Source organism: Grammomys surdaster, unplaced genomic scaffold, assembly GCF_004785775.1.
Source record: "Grammomys surdaster isolate TR1022 unplaced genomic scaffold, NIH_TR_1.0 1166, whole genome shotgun sequence".
NCBI lineage: Eukaryota > Metazoa > Chordata > Mammalia > Rodentia > Muridae > Grammomys > Grammomys surdaster.
Genome location: NW_021605585.1, coordinates 1710491 through 1732805, shown reverse-complemented (window position 1 = coordinate 1732805; position 22315 = coordinate 1710491). Strand labels below are relative to the sequence as shown.

General features: G+C 39.5%; 1 protein-coding gene across 1 annotated transcript in view; it reads left to right on the top strand.

Moving 5' to 3' along the window:
- Window positions 1-22315, top strand: part of Lpp (LIM domain containing preferred translocation partner in lipoma) — a 424227-nt gene that overhangs the window by 277984 nt on the left and 123928 nt on the right. The window contains exon 6 of the mRNA XM_028783897.1: window positions 9168-9294. Coding sequence (XP_028639730.1) covers window positions 9168-9294 — 127 coding nt within the window. The remainder of the gene's footprint in view (window positions 1-9167; window positions 9295-22315) is intronic.

Below are 22315 nucleotides of genomic sequence, written 5' to 3'. Positions count from 1 at the left end.
ACTCAAATGAAAACCACCTCCTGCTAGGTGAAATGTGGGGGGTTAACCATTTGTTTGCTGGTTTGCATTTCCCACGAAAAACTCAAAAACAGAAATTTACCTCAGCCATGGAAAGTGATGTGCCAAGCACCATATTTGCATATTAAAACTGAAAACGGATTTGCATGTTATTTCAGTGTCTTGTGTCACGTTCAGGCATCTGTCAATTCCACTAGCTAGAAACAGCTTGTGCAGTGGGAAAGTATTTCTGTGTATAGAAGACTGAAAAGCTCAGGCCTTTCGCTTTCTCAACCTGTCCACAGTCTCGATTCCCCTGGCTCTCCTGCTCTCATACCGAAAGCACTGAAGAGGAGACTAGAACCTTGTGTTTTGAAAAGTATATTTGTTATTTTTCAAAAGTCATTTACTTTACTACATTCTAATTAAATTATTTTAAAATAAACCACTTCTATTCCATCACTGACACTTTGCTAGACATCTTCTAGTATTTTGTTTGGTTTTGGTGTTCACAGTCAGTTTCTCATGTATGCTATACACTGTTTTGAAGTACTCTGAAAATTATAATAGCCAGAAACATGTGTAATCTAAGTAGTACCTAATAACAAGTGACTGGGGAAACCTCATTTTGAACAGACAACAAGTTAGTAACAAGGTCAAGGCTACAGGACAGGTAACAGACAAACTATGGTGTCTGTCTATTAGAAGTGTAGTTTCTTACTAGGTACAGTGGTACACACTTGTCATGCCTGCACCTGGGCGTTGGGTGATGGAGGAAGAAAGATCAAGAGTTCAAGTCCAGGCTCACTGCTTGGCAAGTACAATTTCAGCCTAGATTTCATGAGAGAATGAATGAATGAATGAATGAATGAATGAATGAGCCTTCATATCAAGAGCCCCTCTCCCCCAGCCCCATGTCCCCAATGGAACAACACATGCCATGAAATCTTTCTATACCACAAAGGAGCAAATAGCATCTCTACTTTTTCAGGCCACCAAATTAAGATGAAACCTTTTCCTCCAGGAAGCCATTGCCACCTAGGTAGGGTATAAGCAAGGAAATAGTATAACTTGAAAATATGACCACAGACAGTTCATTCCATTCATCAAAATTCTGTGTCATCCATCTTTGTGGGATGAAAATGAATGAAGAGATGTCCAACATTCATCTGCCCTTGTAAATGGCAGATCTATTTGCATAAGGTGTAAAGCCTAACTGGTAGACCAGAGGCGATAGAGATTTTCCCCATCATGGTTTTATAGGACTGGGTTCCATTAGCCTCCTGTAGAGCAAGTGGAGATGGATCCTCTCACTCTCAGGGTGGGCTTGCTTTCTCCTCAGGAGGCACCCTGGAAGGCATGAGGCCCGGACATTGGGGTAATTCCTGTAACAGAGCTGTGGGGTCAATTTCTCTGCATCTATCAATGGAGTTACCTACTAGTTTTCTCTAGCTCTTATCTCCTGGGTGCTGTGGCATCACTATTTATGGCGTGTATGTCTGGAAAGCAAGAAAGGGAAAGAAAGGTTACTCCAGTCTCCATCTAACATGAGCCCTATGTCTCTGATGTTTCAGTGTCAAACGTACTATAGTAAGATTAACAGGTCAGAGGCCAAGAAAGCATGCATTTACTAGCGTCAGTATTGGGAGACCTATTTTCAAAAGTACTCATAATTATTATGTAAATTGGTAAAACATTCTCTGAAAATCAAGAATACCACACTGATAGACAGGTGGTGGGTCACTGCAAAGATCAATAAACAAGCATTTCACTTTGTTCTTCAAGAAGAAAATCACCACTGAGCTTCTCCAGTAACCATAACAGCAAGACTTAGTATTATACAGTGCTTCTTTATATTAATTAGATAAATTACTCTTCAGCTTATAGATGAGAAAACCAGTAATAGAAAAGCAAACTTCTAGGGCATTAAAAGATATCAGGACTCAAACTCAGCAAGCATAGGCACTCTTGAGGCTCTTACATCTGACATAGAGAATAACGGTGGGAACTATGGGAGATGGAAGCCACTTTGGATTGTTAGAGCATCACAAAACTTTGGTGTGCTAGCACTGCAGTTTCCTTGTGGATGCCCAGTCTTATCCTTGGTTGTAGTGAAAGCAGCTTTGGCTTAGGAACTGTGACATAGGGGCAGCAACCCACAGTGTGAGAGCTAGAGTGTGACAAACAGGTTGTAGGTTCTCTCTGGCAATGATCACACAGCTCCTTCTCCTACCACATGACTTCTCTATGGCCAATCGCTGAAACACAAGAGGTATCCTCTGCCCTTGGCCAGAAAGGGTACTTCATCCCTTTACACAGTGAGGTATTAAGAGTCGAATGGGACATTCAGGAAGAATCTGGAAGTGGAAGCAGCCACAGGAAATTGAGAAGTGAAAACCTGACACAGATAAATGCTGGGGGTGGGGAGCCATCAGAAATATAGATATATTTTTTTTTCTGGCAGGCTTTCAGCTCTAAAATGGGGCTAATTCTACCTTTTGAAAAGAAGATAATTTCAATGTTTCTTTTTACAAGAACACGTAATTGAAGTCATTTTCCTTCTGAGAGAAGGAACCTCTTGTACATCATTACAAATGGACAAGAAAAAATGAGCATCTTTGGTACCCAAAATGATAGAGAATTCATTATCATGGAATCTTTCAGTATATTTTGGCTGCATTTTCCTGTAGCTTTATTTGCCTGGGTAGTGCTGTTCTGGTAAGATTCAGACTCAGTAAGTTCAATTGTGTAGTACTTCGGAGATAAGAAATCAACAGCAGGTAAGGACATAGAGGAAAAATGACCAAAAGCAAGGTCTTCTCAGTAACTTGAGAGGCTGATACAGTGACGGTTATTGAGTGACCACTTTATCATATGGATCCTTACAACACTGAGCTACATTGCTGGAAGGAAGCTTCATTGAAAGAGTGGGTATTAGCCTGGGAACCTCCACTCTTTGCATCTTAGTGAGGGCTGTTTATCATGCATCCCCTTTCTTCAAAAGAGGTGGGTCAGAGTTGCTCATACCTATAACCTACCACTTATGAGGCCAAGGCAGGAGTGGGAGAGCTTTGAGGTCAGTTTGGGCTGCATAGATAGGTTCAGGCCAGTTTGGCTACATAGCAAACTCTGCCATCCCACCCCTGAAACATGGGTGTTGGTGGAAACTTTCCTTCTCTACGTAAGAAAAGGGCAGGGAGGATAAAGTGGTTAACCTTCCTAGGTTCGTGATTTTGTAACCCAAGCGTAGTGAAAGTTCAGTAGGCTGCAGAAGCCCTGCAAGCTGCCCGCTGCTTACTCAGACTCAGAACACTGAATGAAGCTCTAGATGCTACAAAGGATGCTGACAAGTGGTTTATGTCCGCTTATAATGGAAACCTCTGCATTAATGAGGTTTCCACTGACTCAGTGTGCATCTATTTTTGCAGAGTAAAAATATCTCTAAATATAGAGACATGTTATTTCACTCTCAAGGTGGACCATGACACATGCTATATTATGGTCACAAAGACATGGTGCAAAAGAATCAGGGAATCTTTGATAATGTACTTTTATACATGAAGAAACTGACGCCCAAGATATGAAAATAGTTCCATGAAGATCTTTAGTCAAGGTAAAGACAGAAAAATATTAAAGATGCTCAAAATAGTCATATAGTTTGTGACTGTATAATAATATTCTTATATCCCGTATAAGACTATACAATATGCTTTAAGCGTAATGAAATGTAATGTGACTGTGCTGGGTAGCAGTTGCTATTTGTCTTATAATTATTAGTGTGGCAAATTTTCCTTGTTCAGCAAGGATTCTGTCTTTTTGTCTTTTCTCATTATTGTGCAATGCTACCCATAATACTCAGCAAAAAAAAGTAGACTTGCATATGACAGTACATTCCACATCAGAATGTGTCTTTTCTAATGACAGTCACCTGGGCAACAGTTTAGCAGTGCAGACCAGACCAAGTAGAGAGTTGGATCCTTTATCTGACATACACACACAAACATACAATTGGAAATACACAAACACATAAATAGAATCATACTACTCAGTTTCCCATGACTTTCAGCCTAGGCCTTTTAATGGATCAGTTTCTATTTTTCTCTCTTACAGTGTGAAGCAACTCAGCCTGTAAGATAGAGGCCTCTTCATTTTCCAATAACTGAAGGACTAAGCCCCCACCTTCTTGTGCCTCACATGGTAACTTCAAACTGGGAATCAGCCATACTTCCTGTGAGCCTAGACACAAGAAAGAAATCAGTAGTTAGCCACACTAAGTAAATATCAAAACCTTTTAAAATTGAGCAGAAATACCCTCGTATCTGGGAAATTCTCTCTCTGTCTCTGTCTCTGTCTCTGTCTCTGTCTCTCTCTCTCTCTCTCTCTCTCTCTCTCTCTCTCTCTCTCTCTCGGTGTGTGGGTGTGTGTATATGTGCTTGCATACTCATGCTCTTATGTACACATGTGTGTAGAAGCCATAGTACAACTTTGGGCATCATTATTCAAGAGTAATCCACCTTGGTTTTGTTTCCATATTTTAATTACATTACCATAGCACACATTTGGAGTACAGAGGACAATGAGTAGGAGTGGATTTTCTTTACCCTTCTACCCTGTGAGTGCCAGGTATAAGCTCTGATAGAGGATCAGACTTAGGAACAGGTACCTTTAGTGAGTGACCCACCTTGTAAGGCACAAAGTATTTTTTTTCTTTTGTTTGTTTATTTGGAAGTGGATGCCATGGTGTGCATATGGATGTCAGAGAATAACCTGTGAGCTCCCGTTTCTCCTTCTACCATGTAGATTTGGGGGTTCAGACTTACTCTGTATCAAGCTTACTGGCAAATACTTGGTGTGTGTGTGCGTGTGTGTGTGTGTGTGTGTGTGTGCCTGTGTGTGTGCCTGCAGCTCACTAGGTAGGTAGGCCTAGCTCTTCCTTCTCAACCTTGAGATGACTAGCATTATGAAATAATGTCTATTTTTCTTAACATAAATCCTAGGGATTGAATTAAAGTCCTCATGGTTGCAAAGCAAGTTGAACCACCACCCAGTCCTGTTTTTGAATAACCTTGCTACATAAAATCTCATAATTATGTTCTCTGCTAAAATGAAGATCTGGCATTGGCTGCAGTCTTCCTTACAGCTCTCTTTCTTCTTCATTTTGCCATTTCTTCCATGCACATTTCATGTTCCTATGCACTTTTCTTTTTTTCTTCCTTTTTCTGTCTTATAAAATCTAATCTATCCTTCAAAAACAAAGGCTCTTGTCTTCCAGCACCCTTCTCCTGGCACACCGAACACTGGAATCATACTTGCATCTTAGTCTCTAAACATTTTTGTGATTATCTACTGTGGGTCTTATTTTTATACAACTCTTTTAAGTTGTCAGAGGTAGAAACTCTTAATTGGATTTGTTATTTGCAGTTCTTGGCACTTAGCCATTTCCTAGGAAGTGTAGGGTAAGGAAACTTTGGCGTTATCTGAAATCTGTGCACTTGACAACTCACCTCTGCGGCCTATGATGCTCCTATACCTTTATTAAGTGATTCAGACATTTCAAAGAACACACATACTAGTAGTTAATATGAATATTTAAAAGAACATCTATTATCCCAAGAAATAGATAGGCTGGTTTAATTTGTTCCACACTGAGCAGTAAACTTTAATTCATATACATAAAAATCATGGCTTATACTAGAGTAAATAGATATCAATCTAAATTGTTATCAAATAATGCAGTTAGATGGGCTGGGAGACACAAGTAGAGAACACTGAGAGGCATACATTGTAGCAAATATACAAACTTGCTTCACCATAGAGTCTGATCTACTTTTTCTCAGAGGTAGTCTACTACAGAGTTGCCCACTTACCCACTTGACCTGTGCAATTTTCTCTTCTATAAAGCAGGTTTGCATGTCAAACAGGGGCATCACCTAAGCACCTAAGATTATTTGCATGTGAAAGTAAGCATCTAGGAAAGGGTCATGCAAGTTAGGAATCACTGAAACACAGTGAACATTTCACCACTACTGTTCATACTTCTACTCCAGAAGCACGAGCTCAGAAAACAGTGGGAATCATCTCATCCCAGTGACCCTTCAGATATTTCAATTTTATGCTCTTATCTTAAACTGTGCTGTGAATTGCTCATTTGAAAATTAATGAGTTGGACACAGTTGTTCGTTTTCCTTAAGACATCATAAGCACTAATCTCTATCAGGGGAGAGAAATTACAGAGATAATCTGCCTACCCGAGTGAGAAGTAAAATACTCAACTTCTTAAAGGATTGAACTCAATGTCCCTGGCTCTCTTCCTTGGGGTAAAACGCAACTCTTTCCTAAAGACTCTTGTGGCTTCCCAGCATTTGTTCTACAGGGGGTCAGTATTATATCTGCATGGGAAGGTGGGAGAGTCTCACAGACAAAATTCAGAAATACTATGACATCATCTAGATCCTTCCTCATACCAACTAATGGTGCAGATTTTGTTCCTAGCTTAACTCGGATTCCACTAGCAATTTTTCATCTTTGTTTTGTAAACATGGCATCCATTCTATAGAAAGAAGACAAATCTAAGGTTTCTTTCTTTCTTCCAAGTTAATATTTTCTCAAGCTGCTGTGTGGTGGCACTGGGCTACAGCTACCATTGGGCCACATATCACATGACAAACAGCCAATGATTATACTCTGATGACCAACATGCGAGGTACATCAAAGGCTCCTTTGGCTTATAATGTTTTCAACTTACAAATAAGTTTATCAGGACCTATCACCATGATAAGTCTAATGGCACCAATATACAAAAAGTTGAATTTAAATGGAAAGAGCCTTTCTAAATTTGGCAGGCAAAATAGGCAAGAATATTTGAAGAGTAAAAAGGACGGTCCTTCCACATGTGTTAAGTATTGACAAGAGTGCATTGAGATTAGTCTGTTTTGAAGTCTACGTGCCAAGGGTAGAAAATCTAAATTTCTGGATTAGTCTTGTGGCAGATGGTTTTAGTTTCTTCTTGTTTATTGAGAAAGATAGGATACTTAGTCTAAAGCAATAGTAAATTTTGTTCTCTGGATGCAGGATTATCATGTGATCTTTAATACCTGTTGAATGAGTTAAAACAGCTAGCATTGCTGCTCTTAGCAGTGACATTTGGTGCTTTTGTGGTGCTTCTCGGTTGGAAGCAATGTATAATACCTGGCTGGGAGAAAAGGTATAGGTAGAATTTGGGTTTAGATGCCAACATAATCCGGGCTCAGCCTCGCCTTTTATTGCACATCTGAAAGAAAGCAACTGGCCCCTTTCCCATCTTCGCTGTTTAACTGTGTAGGCCATGGTAGGTCAAACATACTCCTGTTGTACATCAAACATCTGAGGGTATGTGGGTAGCACAGATTTACTGGTGGGCTTTGTTTTAAGGGATACAAAGTTGAACGGGTAGGGAAGTAGAATGAATCTGGTGGCATTCGGGGTGCGATGAACAGGATCAAAATATATTATACTAAGTTCTCAAAGAACTAATCAAAATGGAGGAAGAAGAATGAAAGGATAAACTAAAACGCCAGCAACTCAATAGTTTCTTTAAGGTATACTACAACCCTTTTAGGGCAAAATACTTTCAGCAGTTAAGAAGTTACTCTAAATTTAATGTTCATTGGATAGCTGAGTTAGTCCAGCATGGTGTCTTGTCCTGATGTCACCATTACTAGCCCTGCCCTGATCTTTTGGCCTTTCAGTTTTCCTGTCTCACAAAGAAGACTTCATGCAGCTGACACAGGCCATGGTTTGTCCATTCCTTTCCTATCTCTAAAGCAACTATTCTAACAGAATAAAGTTCTCCGAGAACCAGAGTAGTGGCCAACCAAGGTGTTTCTGGAGCTCTCTGCTTTCTGCGTGTCTCTACTACTACATGGTTTATGTATATCACAAACACCAGAAAATAGTATACACAAACGACTTAAACACAACCAACGACGGCTTAGTCATATCGAGATGGCATGTCATGCCTTAGACATCACTCAAATAAGTAAAACTGGAATCAGGCATGATAACAGCTTGAAGACTTTGTTTACAGAATTTTCATGCCTAATAACTCCTGGTATTCACTGAACATGGTGGGAGAATGGATATACAGCTTTGGGCTTTGTAGGACTTACTTTTATGTGATTCTGAAGACAGAAAGCCTCACCCAGCTGTTGCAAGAGTGTGAACAAACACCAAGCAAGCGCACTCTCTACCTCTCTTCCCAGTGACAGTGACCAGTGCTATCTTCGTTTCTAAACTATTTGTGTTTTATTTCCTAATTAAAGATTCTGGATTGATAATGACACATCAAAATGTAGGAAAGGGAAATCTAGTAAGCTCCCTTTCATGTGTGTAGCATAAAGCTACTTCACCTCTAACATCTGACCTTTTTTTCTTTGCACATGTTGTGATTTTGATTGATTGTCTCAGATCCTTTCTTGCCTGAATTCTCATCCTCTTACACTGCAGTTCTGCAGTCTCACCTGCCTATGTGAACACTACTGGCAACTTCATCCTTTCTGATGTCTGCCTACTTAAAACTCTGGGAAGAAAAATAGCTTCCTTAACTGGGACAAAATTTCTTTGCTTTCTAGATCTCAGGAACCAATAAGATTCATCTTATTTCCCATCTTAAATGTATTTGAACATGAAAACACAATGGCTGGGAGCTTTTTTATTGTACCTGAGGTATTACCCTTGGGTGTAAGAAGTCTTCTGTACTGTTTCTCTTTCTTTGCATTCTCTCCCTTAACCCCTTCCCTTAACCCCTGACAGTGCACTTTCGACAGATGCTCTGCCTTTATGGATGTGCCTGCAGACTTTCCTGTGGATTGTACTGTCTTTATTGGTCATCCTGCTAATAAATACGCAAGCAATAACCTGACAACTTCTTAGCAGTCATTGAAACATCAGATTCCTACTATTGGAAACATAAATTCTATAGTTTGGTAGACTCATCTAAAAAGAGAAGTAAATAAAGTGAAATGTCAATGGTCAGACACCAACTAAGTGATAAATTTTAGTACACAATACAAATCTACAAATGGATGGACCTGTCCTGCTTCCTCCCCAGGACAAATACTCCTTGGTTAAGCTGATTGCTGTATTGGATGTCTAGACTACAATAAAATGGCTATGTGCTTTCTTCCTTTCAGAGTGGATACCCTGGGCCTATGGGACCTCCTTCGGTTCCCCCATCGTTCCGTCCAGAAGATGAACTCGAACACCTGACCAAGAAGATGCTGTATGACATGGAAAATCCACCCTCTGATGATTACTTTGGTGAGTGGGGCCTAGACCTGACCTTATTCTAGGGAATACTTTGTTCCCGTTTCCCTAATGAGCAATAAGATTGTTATCAGGAACTCTGGTGTTGTATTCACATCTGCTGCATGGAGGTACTGTTATCCACACATCAGTGTGCATGTCTGAGTAGACCACCATTAATAGGGAATAAAGCAGGCCTGTCCTGAAACCTCAATGGTTTGTAGAGTTATTAGACCTGTAAAATCAACGCACAATTTTGACAATTTATTAGCTTAGCACGAGGCAAAAACAGATCATCCTGTGTCCATGTAGATCTAAATATTTATGTATAATACTTGAAATCTGATGTGGCTTACCTATATTTTCAAGATTTACCATGACTGAATTGAGGAGGAAAAAATCTGTTTTTTACTTCTTCCCTCTTCAAAACTATGAAAACTTATGTACAGCAATGTTATTCTGCCCAGTCAGTTAGTATAACTTGGAGGTATGTGTCATTTGTAAGATGCTGTGGACACAACTTGTCAAGGGAATTGTAATGTAGAAGGAATGAGATAAACACACAAGTGATTCAGTGCACAGAGGAGAAGGTGAGAGTCCTATGAACGCTCAGGTCAGATTGGACAGATCTTAAACACAGTGAAGAGCAGGAGTGCTTTATTAATGAGATGCCACCTTGCCACCTGAACCCTTTAAATGTAGAGGTTGTTTGACATTCAGTCTCATAAAGAATGGTATTTTTTGTAGCATCTAAGTAAATCTATTTCTGGGAAAATAAATTTAAAACTGCAACATATTAAAACATGTGAAATAGGAGACCAAATTTTATCATTACATTGAATTGATGCTGAGTTACCCATTAAGTTGGTATGATAATAGTTTCTGAACATTCATTTCCTGTTTTGTGATAGTCTTATCACAAAGTGCTTTCTGAGTAGGTTCTTGAAGGATGTGTAGAGAAACATCATGTGGGTAATGAGTAAAGGAAGAGAACTACACAGGCTTTTGCATCCTCAAATATTTCCTGTCTTCATGTCTTCCCTTTAACTTGCTGTTCTGAATATATAATGACAGGAAAAGTAAGGCCTGTGGACTGGACAGAGTAGGGGTTAGAGGATGAAGTAGGGGTTACAGGATAGAGTGGGGGTTAGTGGATGGAGGGGGGGTTAGTGGATGGAGGGGGGGTTAGTGGATGGAGTTTGAGTGAGATAGTGAGATATGAAAAGCATACACTTCTCACACACAGACGTCAGTGTCATGTAGCTAAAACACTCTGAAATTGGGATAAAGAAGTGAGTCTTGGGCCAGGGAGATGGCTCAGCTGGTGTTCTAGTTTGTTTGTCTGTTGCTGTGATAAGGGCCATGACCACAAACAACTTGGGGAGAAAATGGCTTATTTCATTTTGCAGGGTAATCTAACATTGAGGGAAGCCAGAGCAAAAATTCAAGGCCATGATCTTGACGCAGAAAACACAGAGGGATGCTGCTTAATAGATTGCTCCAAGGCTTCCAGCCACCTTTCTTATACAACCCAAGAGATACCACCTGCCTAGAGACTATACCAATAGTGGGCTAAGCCCTCCTACATCAATTTGCAGTCAGGAAAATTACCCATAGACAAATTGGTCACATATCAGCAAACAGGTCAGTCCAATGGGAGACAATGGTCTCAGGAACATTGTTCCGGTGAAGCTGGGTCAGGCACAATAATGTCAGTCTCCAGCCTGCTCAGCCAGATGCAGGGCTGAGCTGACCTGCAGGTTCTGCACATGGTGCTGAGAAAGCCTGACTCCTGCTTATACATATAGGAACACACAAAGAACAGTTGACTTCCATCTTGGGTGAGCTGTCCATGAGTGCTAGAACTATTAGAGCCAGCCTTACCTTCCTGTCCTTGAGACAAGCCTGCTATATCTATGTCTGACAGTCTGACACCAGTCAAGATGACAACAGTTTAAAGGTACATGCCACCATGCCTGGTGACTGTTTGCTTCCTAGAGCCCACACAGGGGAATGGAGCTGACTCCTGTGAGTTGTCCTGTGACCTCCACCAGCACACTGTGGCTCACACATCTTCCATGCCCACTCCCTCACGTCTGCACCACAAAATAAGCAAGGAAATATTTAAAAAGTAATGTTTGATAAATAAATCTGATTCTGGTCGCTTCTGAACCCTTCATTAGCTCAGTATTGCTAACAATTCCCTGTATCGCCTGAGCCCAGTTTTCTACCCTGGTGATTCAAAGATGTGGAACCAATATTCCCTAGCATTCTTTCAAGCTAGAAATTCACTGTGGAAACAACTTTAACCCAAAGAAAGAAAATGGTAAGGCTTAGCATAAAGATTATGAGAATTGGCACAAATGCATGGAAAATAGTAAGACAGAAACCAAAGCTTGTAGCAGAGTATAGTAAAAGTTTATTGTGCTCTCTTCGTTGTAATAGGAGGAGGGTGTATTAGAATCCAAGATAAACTAAAAAAAAAAGTTAACGATGAAAAATAAGGTGTCTCTAATTAAAGAATATTAAAAGTGAAAAGCTAAATTCTGAGCATATGTGCTTCAAATATCATGCAACAGTTATCTGCAGTAATAAACTGAACAACTGTATCGACTGTAACAATGGATAAGTGTTACACACTCAGAAAAACAGATTAAAAATGATCCCTTAGAATTACCTTAGCTTTACAACATACGAGCTTTGAAAACTGGAGAAAAGTATTCCCCAAGCCTCTGTCGGTGCTGCTTTATCTACAGCATGGAAACAATAGCCGTCTTATATGGTGATTGTGAGTAATGCAGAAAATATTTATAGAAAGCACTCAGCCAAGCTCTTGGCATGTAGAATGTGCTCAATAATCAGAGTTCACTAAAGCTCCAGAGACTTGCAGCTTATTTAAGAAAATAAGATATCCCTATTAAAAATCTATCAATAACACTTGACTTAAGTTTAACTTGTAGTAACAATAAAAGGTGCATCACTAGCTGTCAAAGTAATCATTGCCAAGTGGAGACTGCTAATGGTGAGAGAGGAGTAGAGAAGGGTGTGGTTTTACTGGCTGTTTATTATATGGTAGTACTACTTTATGAACTTCGGAAATTAACTTATTTCATCTTATGGAAGAGTGTAATCCCGTGAAGTAGATGTTTCTATCATGTTCCCATTAGCGAATTAAGGCCCAGGAATGTTAAGTGATTTTGCTCAGTATCAGCAAGTAATGAGCTGTAGAATTAGGTTTAAAAGCTGTGTGCCAAGCCTGTATTGTTGAACACCATGCCCTGGGATGGAGGGAGTTAGAGGAGAAACTCAGGGGAGGGTTTATTGGGGAGATTGCCTTTGGAGAGCTGGGCAATGAATGATGAGGATTCTCTTCTAAATATAAAATAAATGGAATATAAGTGAAGCCAGGATTGTTGAAAGATAACGTACTTTATGTGGAAAACCTGGAAGTGGCTCTGTGCAGGCTAATATGGCAGTGCTTCCCCCAGGTGTGGGTTATTTCTTTGAAAGTGTGTATGTCCCAGGCTCCTCAAGGTTATGTGAGAGTCTTCTAGGTTGCCTTACATCACAGACTTTTGTTTTCATCCATTTTGAAAGGATGAAACACAGTTAGCTGTCCATCCATTTAGAAAGGAAGCATAATTATAACTGTCACATGCACACGTGTACATGTGTGTGCATGTGTCTGCATGTGTTTGTGTGTCTGTGTGTGTCTGTGTGTGTCTGTGTGTGTGACCATAGCATGGCTCCAAATAAAAGTTTTCTGACTGAGCTCTTCCTAGGACTGCACACAAAACGGTTGGAATGCAGAAATCTCTGAAAGTAGATATTGTACTATATCTGAGAGTGGATCAAAAATATCTGTCAGCGTATTTTAAGCATGTAATATAATTATCTTGGCATTGTTTATATGCTGTTGTATTATTCCAAAAAAGAGAAAACACTGAAGTGTGTGAATTTCAAAATTGTTTCTTCGGCTATTTGAAGAGCTACTGTGCCTTCAGAGCAGTACAAGATAAACTCTTATCTAAGAGAAGCATGTACTTAACTCTGAGGATTGTTAGTGGAAGGTATTGAAAATCTTTGCATGGAAACAGGACTGTGAAGCTTCGCTTTCCTTCCAAAAGATGCTTGGACAAAAGTGGAAGGCGTGCGGCAGCAAAGATATGAAACTTGTATTAAACCCCAGAGGAGGAAGACAGGAACAGTAATATACTGCCAAGTGATGTCACCTGCTCAACACACTTAGTGCTAAACATCTTCCCAACTGAGGTCAAACTGGAAGTCTAGTGATATTCATGAAGCAGAGAAGCTCTAGAACAGGAGGTCCAGTTCCTCCCTGTGCTCATTGGAGGACTCAGTCACCGAGCATAGCCACAAACATTGCCTGTACAACTTAGAGGCTGGAAAACGTGAATTAGGGTCATTTTTGATTTTGAAGGAAAGAAGCCCTGGGGTCCTTCCTGACAATTACTGAAAGAGTCACCTGTGAAATGGACTTGGGCAATACATACTAACAGAACCATGGTGTGAGCTCGTAAATTCCCATGGAGTAAGGAGAATTTAACTTTTTGAACAGACAAAACAAAATATCTGAGAAATACAGGTGAAAAAATCAACTCTTTGCTGGGGAAGCCAGTGATATACACTTATGCTAACAAATGACTACACCTTTCATCCAGTGTCCACCTCCAACATTGTGGGACTTAGTTATCTAAAATCACCCTTAGCTGCCCCTTCAAAGTGAGTCTAGTAATCCTGTGTTAAGATGATTACATGAGGCTAGGTGTGACAGCTCACACCTTTAATCCCAGCATTTGGGAGGCAAAGGCAGGTGGATTTTTTAACTCAAGGCCAGCCTTTTGTACAGAACGAGTTTCAGGACAGCCAGGGCTGCACAGAGAAACCTTGTCTCGGGGAGATATATAAACATAGGTATAGAGACAGAGATATGAGTCAGAGTAAATTTTTTCTTGCAGTTTTAAAACACTTGTATATTTCTTGCATCATCTGAGCCAGACAGCCGGCTGGGTAAGGGGTCAGTATGTTCATTTTCATCTGTAGATGAACAAGTTGATAATGAGCCGCCCTGCTCTGCCGGACACTAAGCTGTTCTCATCAGTCAGAGCCAACAAGAAGCAGCATGGCCCTGGCTGAGACCTGACTCTCTTCTCTCCACTTCATTGTACTCTCTTAGCACGTTGCTGAGTTGGTCATTGAGCAGCTAGATCAGTTAACATGCTGTGTTTGAGCTTTCAGATCTGTACAAAGAGCCCTGTGATTGCTCTGGAAATTGCTTAGCAGGTCTTAACTAAGGTGCCAAGTGATTTGAACTTGATTGTCTTTATTGTTGTATGACAAGAAAACTATTTCCAGTGTGTCTCTGTTGATTACAGACAGGGAACCAACTCCAGGTGGGCAGCTTCCTTTAGAAAAGCTGGCAACTCAGGCCTTGGGGATCTTGTTTTCACACACAAATAACCTAATTAAGTAAAAACCCAAAACCACAGCCTCAAAGAAAAAGTAGAAAATGAGTGGTTTAGAAAAAGGTGGTATTGATCAGAGGGGGAGAGTTGGTTTTCTGGTTTTATCTTTTCCCTTTTTAAGGTAGCTATAGGTCATGAGAGTACAGTGGTTTCTAGTTAGATACATTAGGTGCATTTTTTTTTTATGGTGATAACTTCTTTTGGGGTATTTTCTCAGAGGAGTACAGGTTCACAGCACTAAGTCAGTCTTTCACCATAGCACAATGTTAATTTTTAGTAAATTCAGCCAGTATGCTGTTAAAACACTGATTTGGAACCAAAGATTTATAAGGTTTTTTAAAGTCTTGTCCTAGAAGTGTTATGAGATAGTTTTTCGTTTTCTAGAAACCTAAAGCTCAAATCATTCATCCAAGGACATACAACTGAGACTGATTTGAAAACCGTAGATAGAATTTTTTTTTCTAAATAAAGAGTAGAAATTGAAGGTACAGAGATGGCTCGGTTAGTGCTAGTGCCTACTATATAGACATGAGGACCTAAGTTTGGATCCTTAGCAACTATGTAAAATTCTACTGACATTGTACATGGTTGAAACCCCAGTGCTGGGTGGGTGTACAGAGGTAGAGCCAGGAGACTTTCTGGGGTTTGTTGCCCTCCTGTCTACTAAAAAATAGCAACTTCTGTTCAGTGAAAGATCTTAACCCACAGGAGTAAGAGAAAAATAAAGGAAACCACCTTAGATTCTCTTCTGGCCTTCACATGTGCTTCTGCATATTCTTGTACACAAACACAAATATTTAATTAAAAATATTTTTTAAAAAATACAGATTAATGGTGGAAAGGGGGAAGGGGCCATTAAAAGGTAAAGAAGTACATTGGACTTGATGTTTTTGCAAACTGAGACCTGGGTACATCATTGCTATACTCAAGTAAGCATGCATTTGTCCTTAAAAATAATAAATTAATAATATGCTAGTACCTAAATATGCACATTGTCCTGAGCTTCTTAATTTTCAAATATAAAGAAATATCATAGTAGGCTTCAGGCAGGAATCTGACATTAGGTTAGAATAAAGAATTAATTTCAGGTAGGAATCTAAATATTAGGCTAGAACAAGGAAGTAGGTTTCAGATATGAAAATGACTTTGGGCTAGGACAGGGAAGTAGGTTCAGATACTTTGGTCATCCTGATAAGGCCATAGAGCATTGAGAGTGTTCACGTAATTGTGTTTAATGCCCTGCTTTTTCTTTGACTATTCATGTTTATTGTCTTGCTTGTTTTTTGACTATTGTATTGCTGACCCTCAGCCTAGAACTGACCTTAATACATGCATGTAATCAAAATGGTATAAGAGCTAAAATGAGGAGGGGGGATGGGATGGGGGTTCCAGGGAGGGAAAATAGGGAACGGGGACATCTGAAATGTAAATAAATAAAATATCAAAAAAAAAGGAATATCATTGCTTCTATCTCTCCTTTACATATACCTGCTTCTACCTTTTGTGTCCACCTTCCTCAGGAGTGCGGAGATGTGTGAGACGACAGTGCTTACTTTATGGTAGTGCCCCATCTTTAGTGGGTTAGCAAGTGAGAAATGAGAATGATAGGTTGACAGTCACTGCAGAGTAGGGGTATTCATCCACTCATTTATTTATCATCCCTGAATCATAAAATGTTAGCAATGGAAGGTGCCTGAGCCTAAGAACCTGCTACATACGGGAAAAGATGAAATTCATCTCCCGGGGTCACAAGGGGCTCAGTGACAGAGCGGTGAATTATAAACCAAATTTTATCATTTCTTTCTTTTTAATCACATAGGGCACAGGAGCATATGTGAGTTGAGTTAAGATGTGGTTGCTAAATTCATTGATCTTAAAATTGGGCTGACAGCCTTGGACTTGAACTCCTTTCCATGTGTCTTCTGTGAAATCCAGGAGGAAATTTGTAGAAGGAAAGGTTACATAGTTGAGATTTTATTTTTAAAGTACTATATAGTATTTTACTTTACACTGTTTCCTCTTGTAACCTTTGGTTCCCACAAGACATTCTTGTCTCTGTAATTTCTTCCTGTTCTAAAAAAATTGGGTCAGAAGACAGGGAATCAAATTGAAAGAAACATCATGTCCCCATGTGTACATAAGCTGTCTATCGCAGCTGTTCTAAAAAGGTCATCCGTAATGTAGCTCCCTCCAATGCCGTGAACTACCATCCAACTTCCATTTTATATGAACTTGATCCAAACCCCAGATACCTACTCATGGGATTACATTAAGCAGCATCTACTGTATCAGAATTGTGAAGAAAGTAAATATACTCCTACTTCATAATTCAACATCCTTTGATCTTAAGCCATGGAAACAAATTTGAACTTTGGAGGAAGAAAGCACTGGTGGGCCACACATTAGGTGTGGCATAAGAAAATCTTGCTTCCTAGACCATACACTGTCTTGTATTTAAATGAGGGTAAAGCTGAGCCTTGAAGCCACAATGCTAATTATGCATTTTCTGACCTTACTTCACAGCCATGCTTGAATGAGAACACAGCTGTCTTTCCCCTGCAATTTCCTCTTCCACCCTACAATCTGAACTTTCCCCTTTACTGTCTCTAAAAGCACACAGATGATGATCTCCTTGAAGTGACATCAGGCTTGTTGGAAGATGTAATTAATTTATGATCCGCAAAGCTATTGTTTGAACATCTGTAAAGTTATGCTTAGTAGACATTTGTTGTGTTTTTAATTAAACAGGTTCATTAATCTACAAATATTTATTGAGTGCCTACTAAACACCAGTCATTGTACTGTGTACCTCTGGAGATAATGGAAATTAGGTGCATTAGTGACCAAAGAGGAAAGGCACTTTGTTAAATCCTACCCTGCCAAAGGCACTAAGTGTAGAACAAAGCTTACAACTGATTAGGGAAAATCCACTCTTCTCCATCAAATTCATGAGATTTTGCCACAGCAGTGAATGGCCTATGCTAGCTCAAGCTCAAAAGAAGTTTATAGGGGGAGATACTTACCACTAGGTCATAAAATGGTGTGGTGATGTGCTATATATTGAGAGAATCTCCAAAAAACATTTGAACACTTTTCAAGAACAAGCAGACAGTCCCCAATACTGCATAAGACACCAAGTTCCACAAACAGGTCTAAGTTAATGTCATTGTGTCATTCTCTCAATAATGGTGACTGATGTGAGCCATATTCTATCAAATTCTTCAACAGTTTTCATGCTGCACACTGCTGATCTCAGCCCTCATTTGACTCTGTCAAACCACCCATTTGTATGAGTCCTGTTCCTGGCTCCACTGTTACCTAGCAATAAAAATCATTAGTGTTCAGTACAAGCTAAGAGAAGCTTGTACTCTTCTTGGTCCATGAGTGTCTTGCTGATGGGAGCTATAAAGATGCAGTAGAGAGGAATCATAGGAACAAATTTTAAGCATCTGCTGGTTAGCCTTATGATTTTGGTAAAGTAAAACTGGAACTCAGAAAGCATATAGCTTGTGAACTTCCCACTGTTCACTCTATACAGGGTATATTCATAATTTTTGTCATGTGTATAAGCTAAACATTATATTATTTGCCATATGTTTTTATTTACATCAATAAGTTTAATCTAATTTTTTATTTATATATATTAATAGTATCCATCATTGACCTTATCCCGATACTGTCAGAAACACTGGCTAACATCAGCCATGATGCCTTAAATTCTTTGAGGTTTACTTCAGTACTATAAAGCTCTGACCTCAGTCCTCCTTTTTTTTTTTTCTCCAACTCTCAAATGTTAAATAAAATTTAATACATGTAAAAAAAAATAAAGTCAAACCCATTGTCTTTGCTAGAGGCAGTAGAATGAGTAATAGTTCTGGCATCCAGTATTTGGATCTTCAGTGCCTCAGACTGTTCTGCTGTCCAGGTGATCCATGACAAGTTAAGACAGTCTCTTTTCTACTCGTTTTATCTGCAGTGTTGGAGTTTATCTGCAACTTGAACTGTTGACATCATTAGAACTTCATGATTCCTTTGCTTCAAACACTTTTACTAGTTTCTCTGTACACTTCTAAAATGTAGATGGATTAGAAAATGGGCAGGCATTCTAGATAACGTTTACAACAGTGCTTGTTTCACAGTTCCAGCGTAACACAAGTCAATTTCCAAGGCCAATTATGTTCATTTGGAGCTGTCCACCCCAACTCCTGATCCTTGGGGTTTATGAGGAAGATCAAGTGCCAAGTAATCAGATTAAAATAGGATTGTAGACTATGACAAAGCACAGCACGGATGCCATACACTTACTCTCCTTAAGGGCTTCTGGGGCCAGGGTGACTAATGGCACTTGGCATAAATAAGAGATACTAATATTGCTGACCATCAATGTGACATTGTATTTAATGTAGATGATACAGCACTGTCATAAAAAGAACAAGTCATCATTTGATGGATGGCACAGAGGAATGAGCCCGTGAGTTGGAGGCAAGAAATCCAAGCATAAATCTGAGTCTTTTTCTCTGTGGCACTGCTGGCATTTGACTTTTTGTGCTGTACTTAGAACGTTTTCGTATATGTTAACTGCAAACATGTTAGCAGTCTTCAGACTATTTCCCAGAAGACAAAGACACAGATGTAACTCACCCTGCAGGTATAGCTAATGGTAGTTTACATGAGGCCCTGAGCTGAGTCCCCAGAACAAGATAGAGCTAAAGCAGAGTGAGACAATGAAAGAGCCAAGGGAGAGACTCCATCTCAGGACTTCTTAACTTTTCTGAAACTCAGTTATTTTACTTATCTTAAAGGAGATCAGTACCTACCTATTTTACACACTTATTGCCAGAATCATCTCAAACTAGTAAACGTGGCAATGTGTTCTAAACTATTAGTAGAACATTCAAAAACTAAAGAGATGTTAGCATTGCCTCCCCAGGCTACATTTATGCCATTTGTGATTAGCATATGATAATCTCTCTGATATTTTCGTGAATTAATGCTTTGTTATTTTGTATGGTGTTATCTTGTTATTGGAATATCATTAGAGGATCTAAGACATGGGTTTTAGTCACTCTGTGTGAGAAAGCAACACCCCAAGATACACCACAATGTTCTCATTTGCTGAGCAAACTACTCTTGCTTTTTAATGTGGAATACAGAAAACTAATTGAAGAAAAAGACAAAATGAATTTTGACTCAGATGGTGCAGGATGAATCATAACCTTCTTTCTTATCTAAGATGTAACGAAAAAAAAATAAAGCAAATGCAGTAGCATGCAGCCTTACTGGCTGTGTCAGCATAATCCAGACAGCCTGTTTTTCAACAGAACAGAGAATATATTTCTACCAAGCTGAGAATTGCAGGTAGGACAAAAACCTAGTTATTTTTTTTCTTTGTTAATACTTTGATCAAAGGATCTGTATGTCTTTGCTTTAAGCATGCCAATCAGCCTTCTGTTCCCATCAGCAAATGTTGCCCAGACTGTTCAGAAATCCACCTGTAATCTCAACTGAGCAATTAGGAGACAGAAAGTTGGCTGTATCTTAATGTGTGGGCCCCATATCAGCCTACCAGGTGGTCAGTATAGGAGATGGGTCATCAGAAGATGCTTCCTAAGTTGTAACTTTCTTGTTTTATTTGGGGGAATTATTAAAAATAAAATATAGACTTTATCCTTCTATAGTCTCAGACCCAGATTTGTGATTAAATCAGTTAGCCTGTGGATGTAAGATAAAAATAATCTTTACAAATTTAGAGGCACTTTTAGACCTCCATTTTCTCTCATTGTTCCTTCATTTACAATTTTAGTGGGTCTCATTATGGTCGTGTGTGTGTTTGTGTGTGTGTGTGTGTGTGTGTCTGCTTTATATGCCTATTAGTCTACATACTGATTTGTAAGATTCCACAGGAAAGACCACAAATCCTTATGTTGCTGTTTCTTTCTTTCTTCAAAAAGCAAGGAGAGGCCTAAAACTATGATTTTTTTTTTAGAAGTCCCTGTGTCACTCCATCAGGACTTTTGCTCTCAGTATACATTCCCTAAAATAGTTCTGTTCTAAAAATCTGCACTATTGTCTCTGGTTAAAACATGACCATCATATAGTAAACACTTAATCTATTTGGCACACTTTAATTTCCATTGTCCATGTATCTTTACTATGGCCCTTTGAGACAGGTATTCGTCTTTTACAGATGATAAAATGGAGACATAAGCAAGTTAAAGATGTTTCCTAAGGTCTACCAGTTATAGTTGCTATTTGAGCCCACAGCCTGGCTTTTGACCCCTACATATACTGAATCTATGACCACATCTGGTAAAAGGGATGCAAGTCATGATAAACCACAACATCTGTGCTAACATCCTAACCTATGTCTCCCTTTGTTTCTTCTGGAGAACGTTTCTTAGAATGTTTTCATTTCTTCTAGTTGAATGGCCCCACCACTGACAAAGGAAGTAGATGGGAATCTAGACTTGCCATCAGTCTCTTTGCCCTATGCCAAATGTGGACAGAGACAGAGCATTAGCTCATCTGTAACAGTGCCCAGCTGGACTGCTTAAACATCAAACAAGTGTTCAGTGTTAGGATTCTTGATGTGAATGTACTTGAGATCTGTATCCCCATTCCTTTTTTCATCTTAGGCTTGGCTGAATCTGGCTAGTCATGTTTCAGCTGAGAAACTCTACACACTGTCTCAGTCCAGGCTACCCTCTTTCACAAATGGATATAATTACTTTTGGTTTTTACCAGTCCATCTCAATGGTCTCTTCTAAGCTAGGGAGGGAACCTTTAAAAAGCTGGTCCAGTTCACAGGCAAACTGGAAAAGAGAGAGGAATTCATCTTGAAAATAAGGTTAGCCTATTGACATGTCCTTAGACAAAGGAGTTCAATGCAATAGCTGGCAATTGGCTCGCTCAGTCGGAAGTTGATGCTATTTTAGGTCATCAGCAGGAGTGTCAGTGTATCTGTGAATTTTGGCATTTTGTTTCATTAAGGTGGTTCAGGAAGCCAGACACTGATTAACTGATTATTCAACTGGGTTCCCACTCCTAATTTTGGATGTGTGGTGTCTTCAAGCAGCTGTTGTGACACCCTGCTTCTAAAGAAAAGTTTGCTTGTGCCTCTAAAGCAATTCTGGGAATAGTTTACCCCACATCCTACTCTCCTGGATTCTCTACATCTCTGGTGACAGATGCCATGGAGATACTGTTGATTCTGGATCCTGGCATTTCTAGGAAGTACCAGGCATGCACTGCGAGAGGCCATCCAAACTGCCTGCATTCTCACTGGTACACTGGGCTCAAGGTGGACTTTCTTATGGAAATGACATGAGAAGATGCCCATGAAAGAAATGGCCTCAACACAAAAGTCTTTTTGAAGGGAAGAAAAACCCTACACAGACCACAGGATGTGTATAGGTAAGACTAGGAAAATTCTAGACTCTGCTGGTAAGAATTTGGAATCTGATTGTATCTGTAAGTGTGCTTTTAAGTAGAAAGAAAGGGCAGTGATTTCTGGTTTGGAAACTTAAATGTTCTTTGTCCATTTGTTTAAT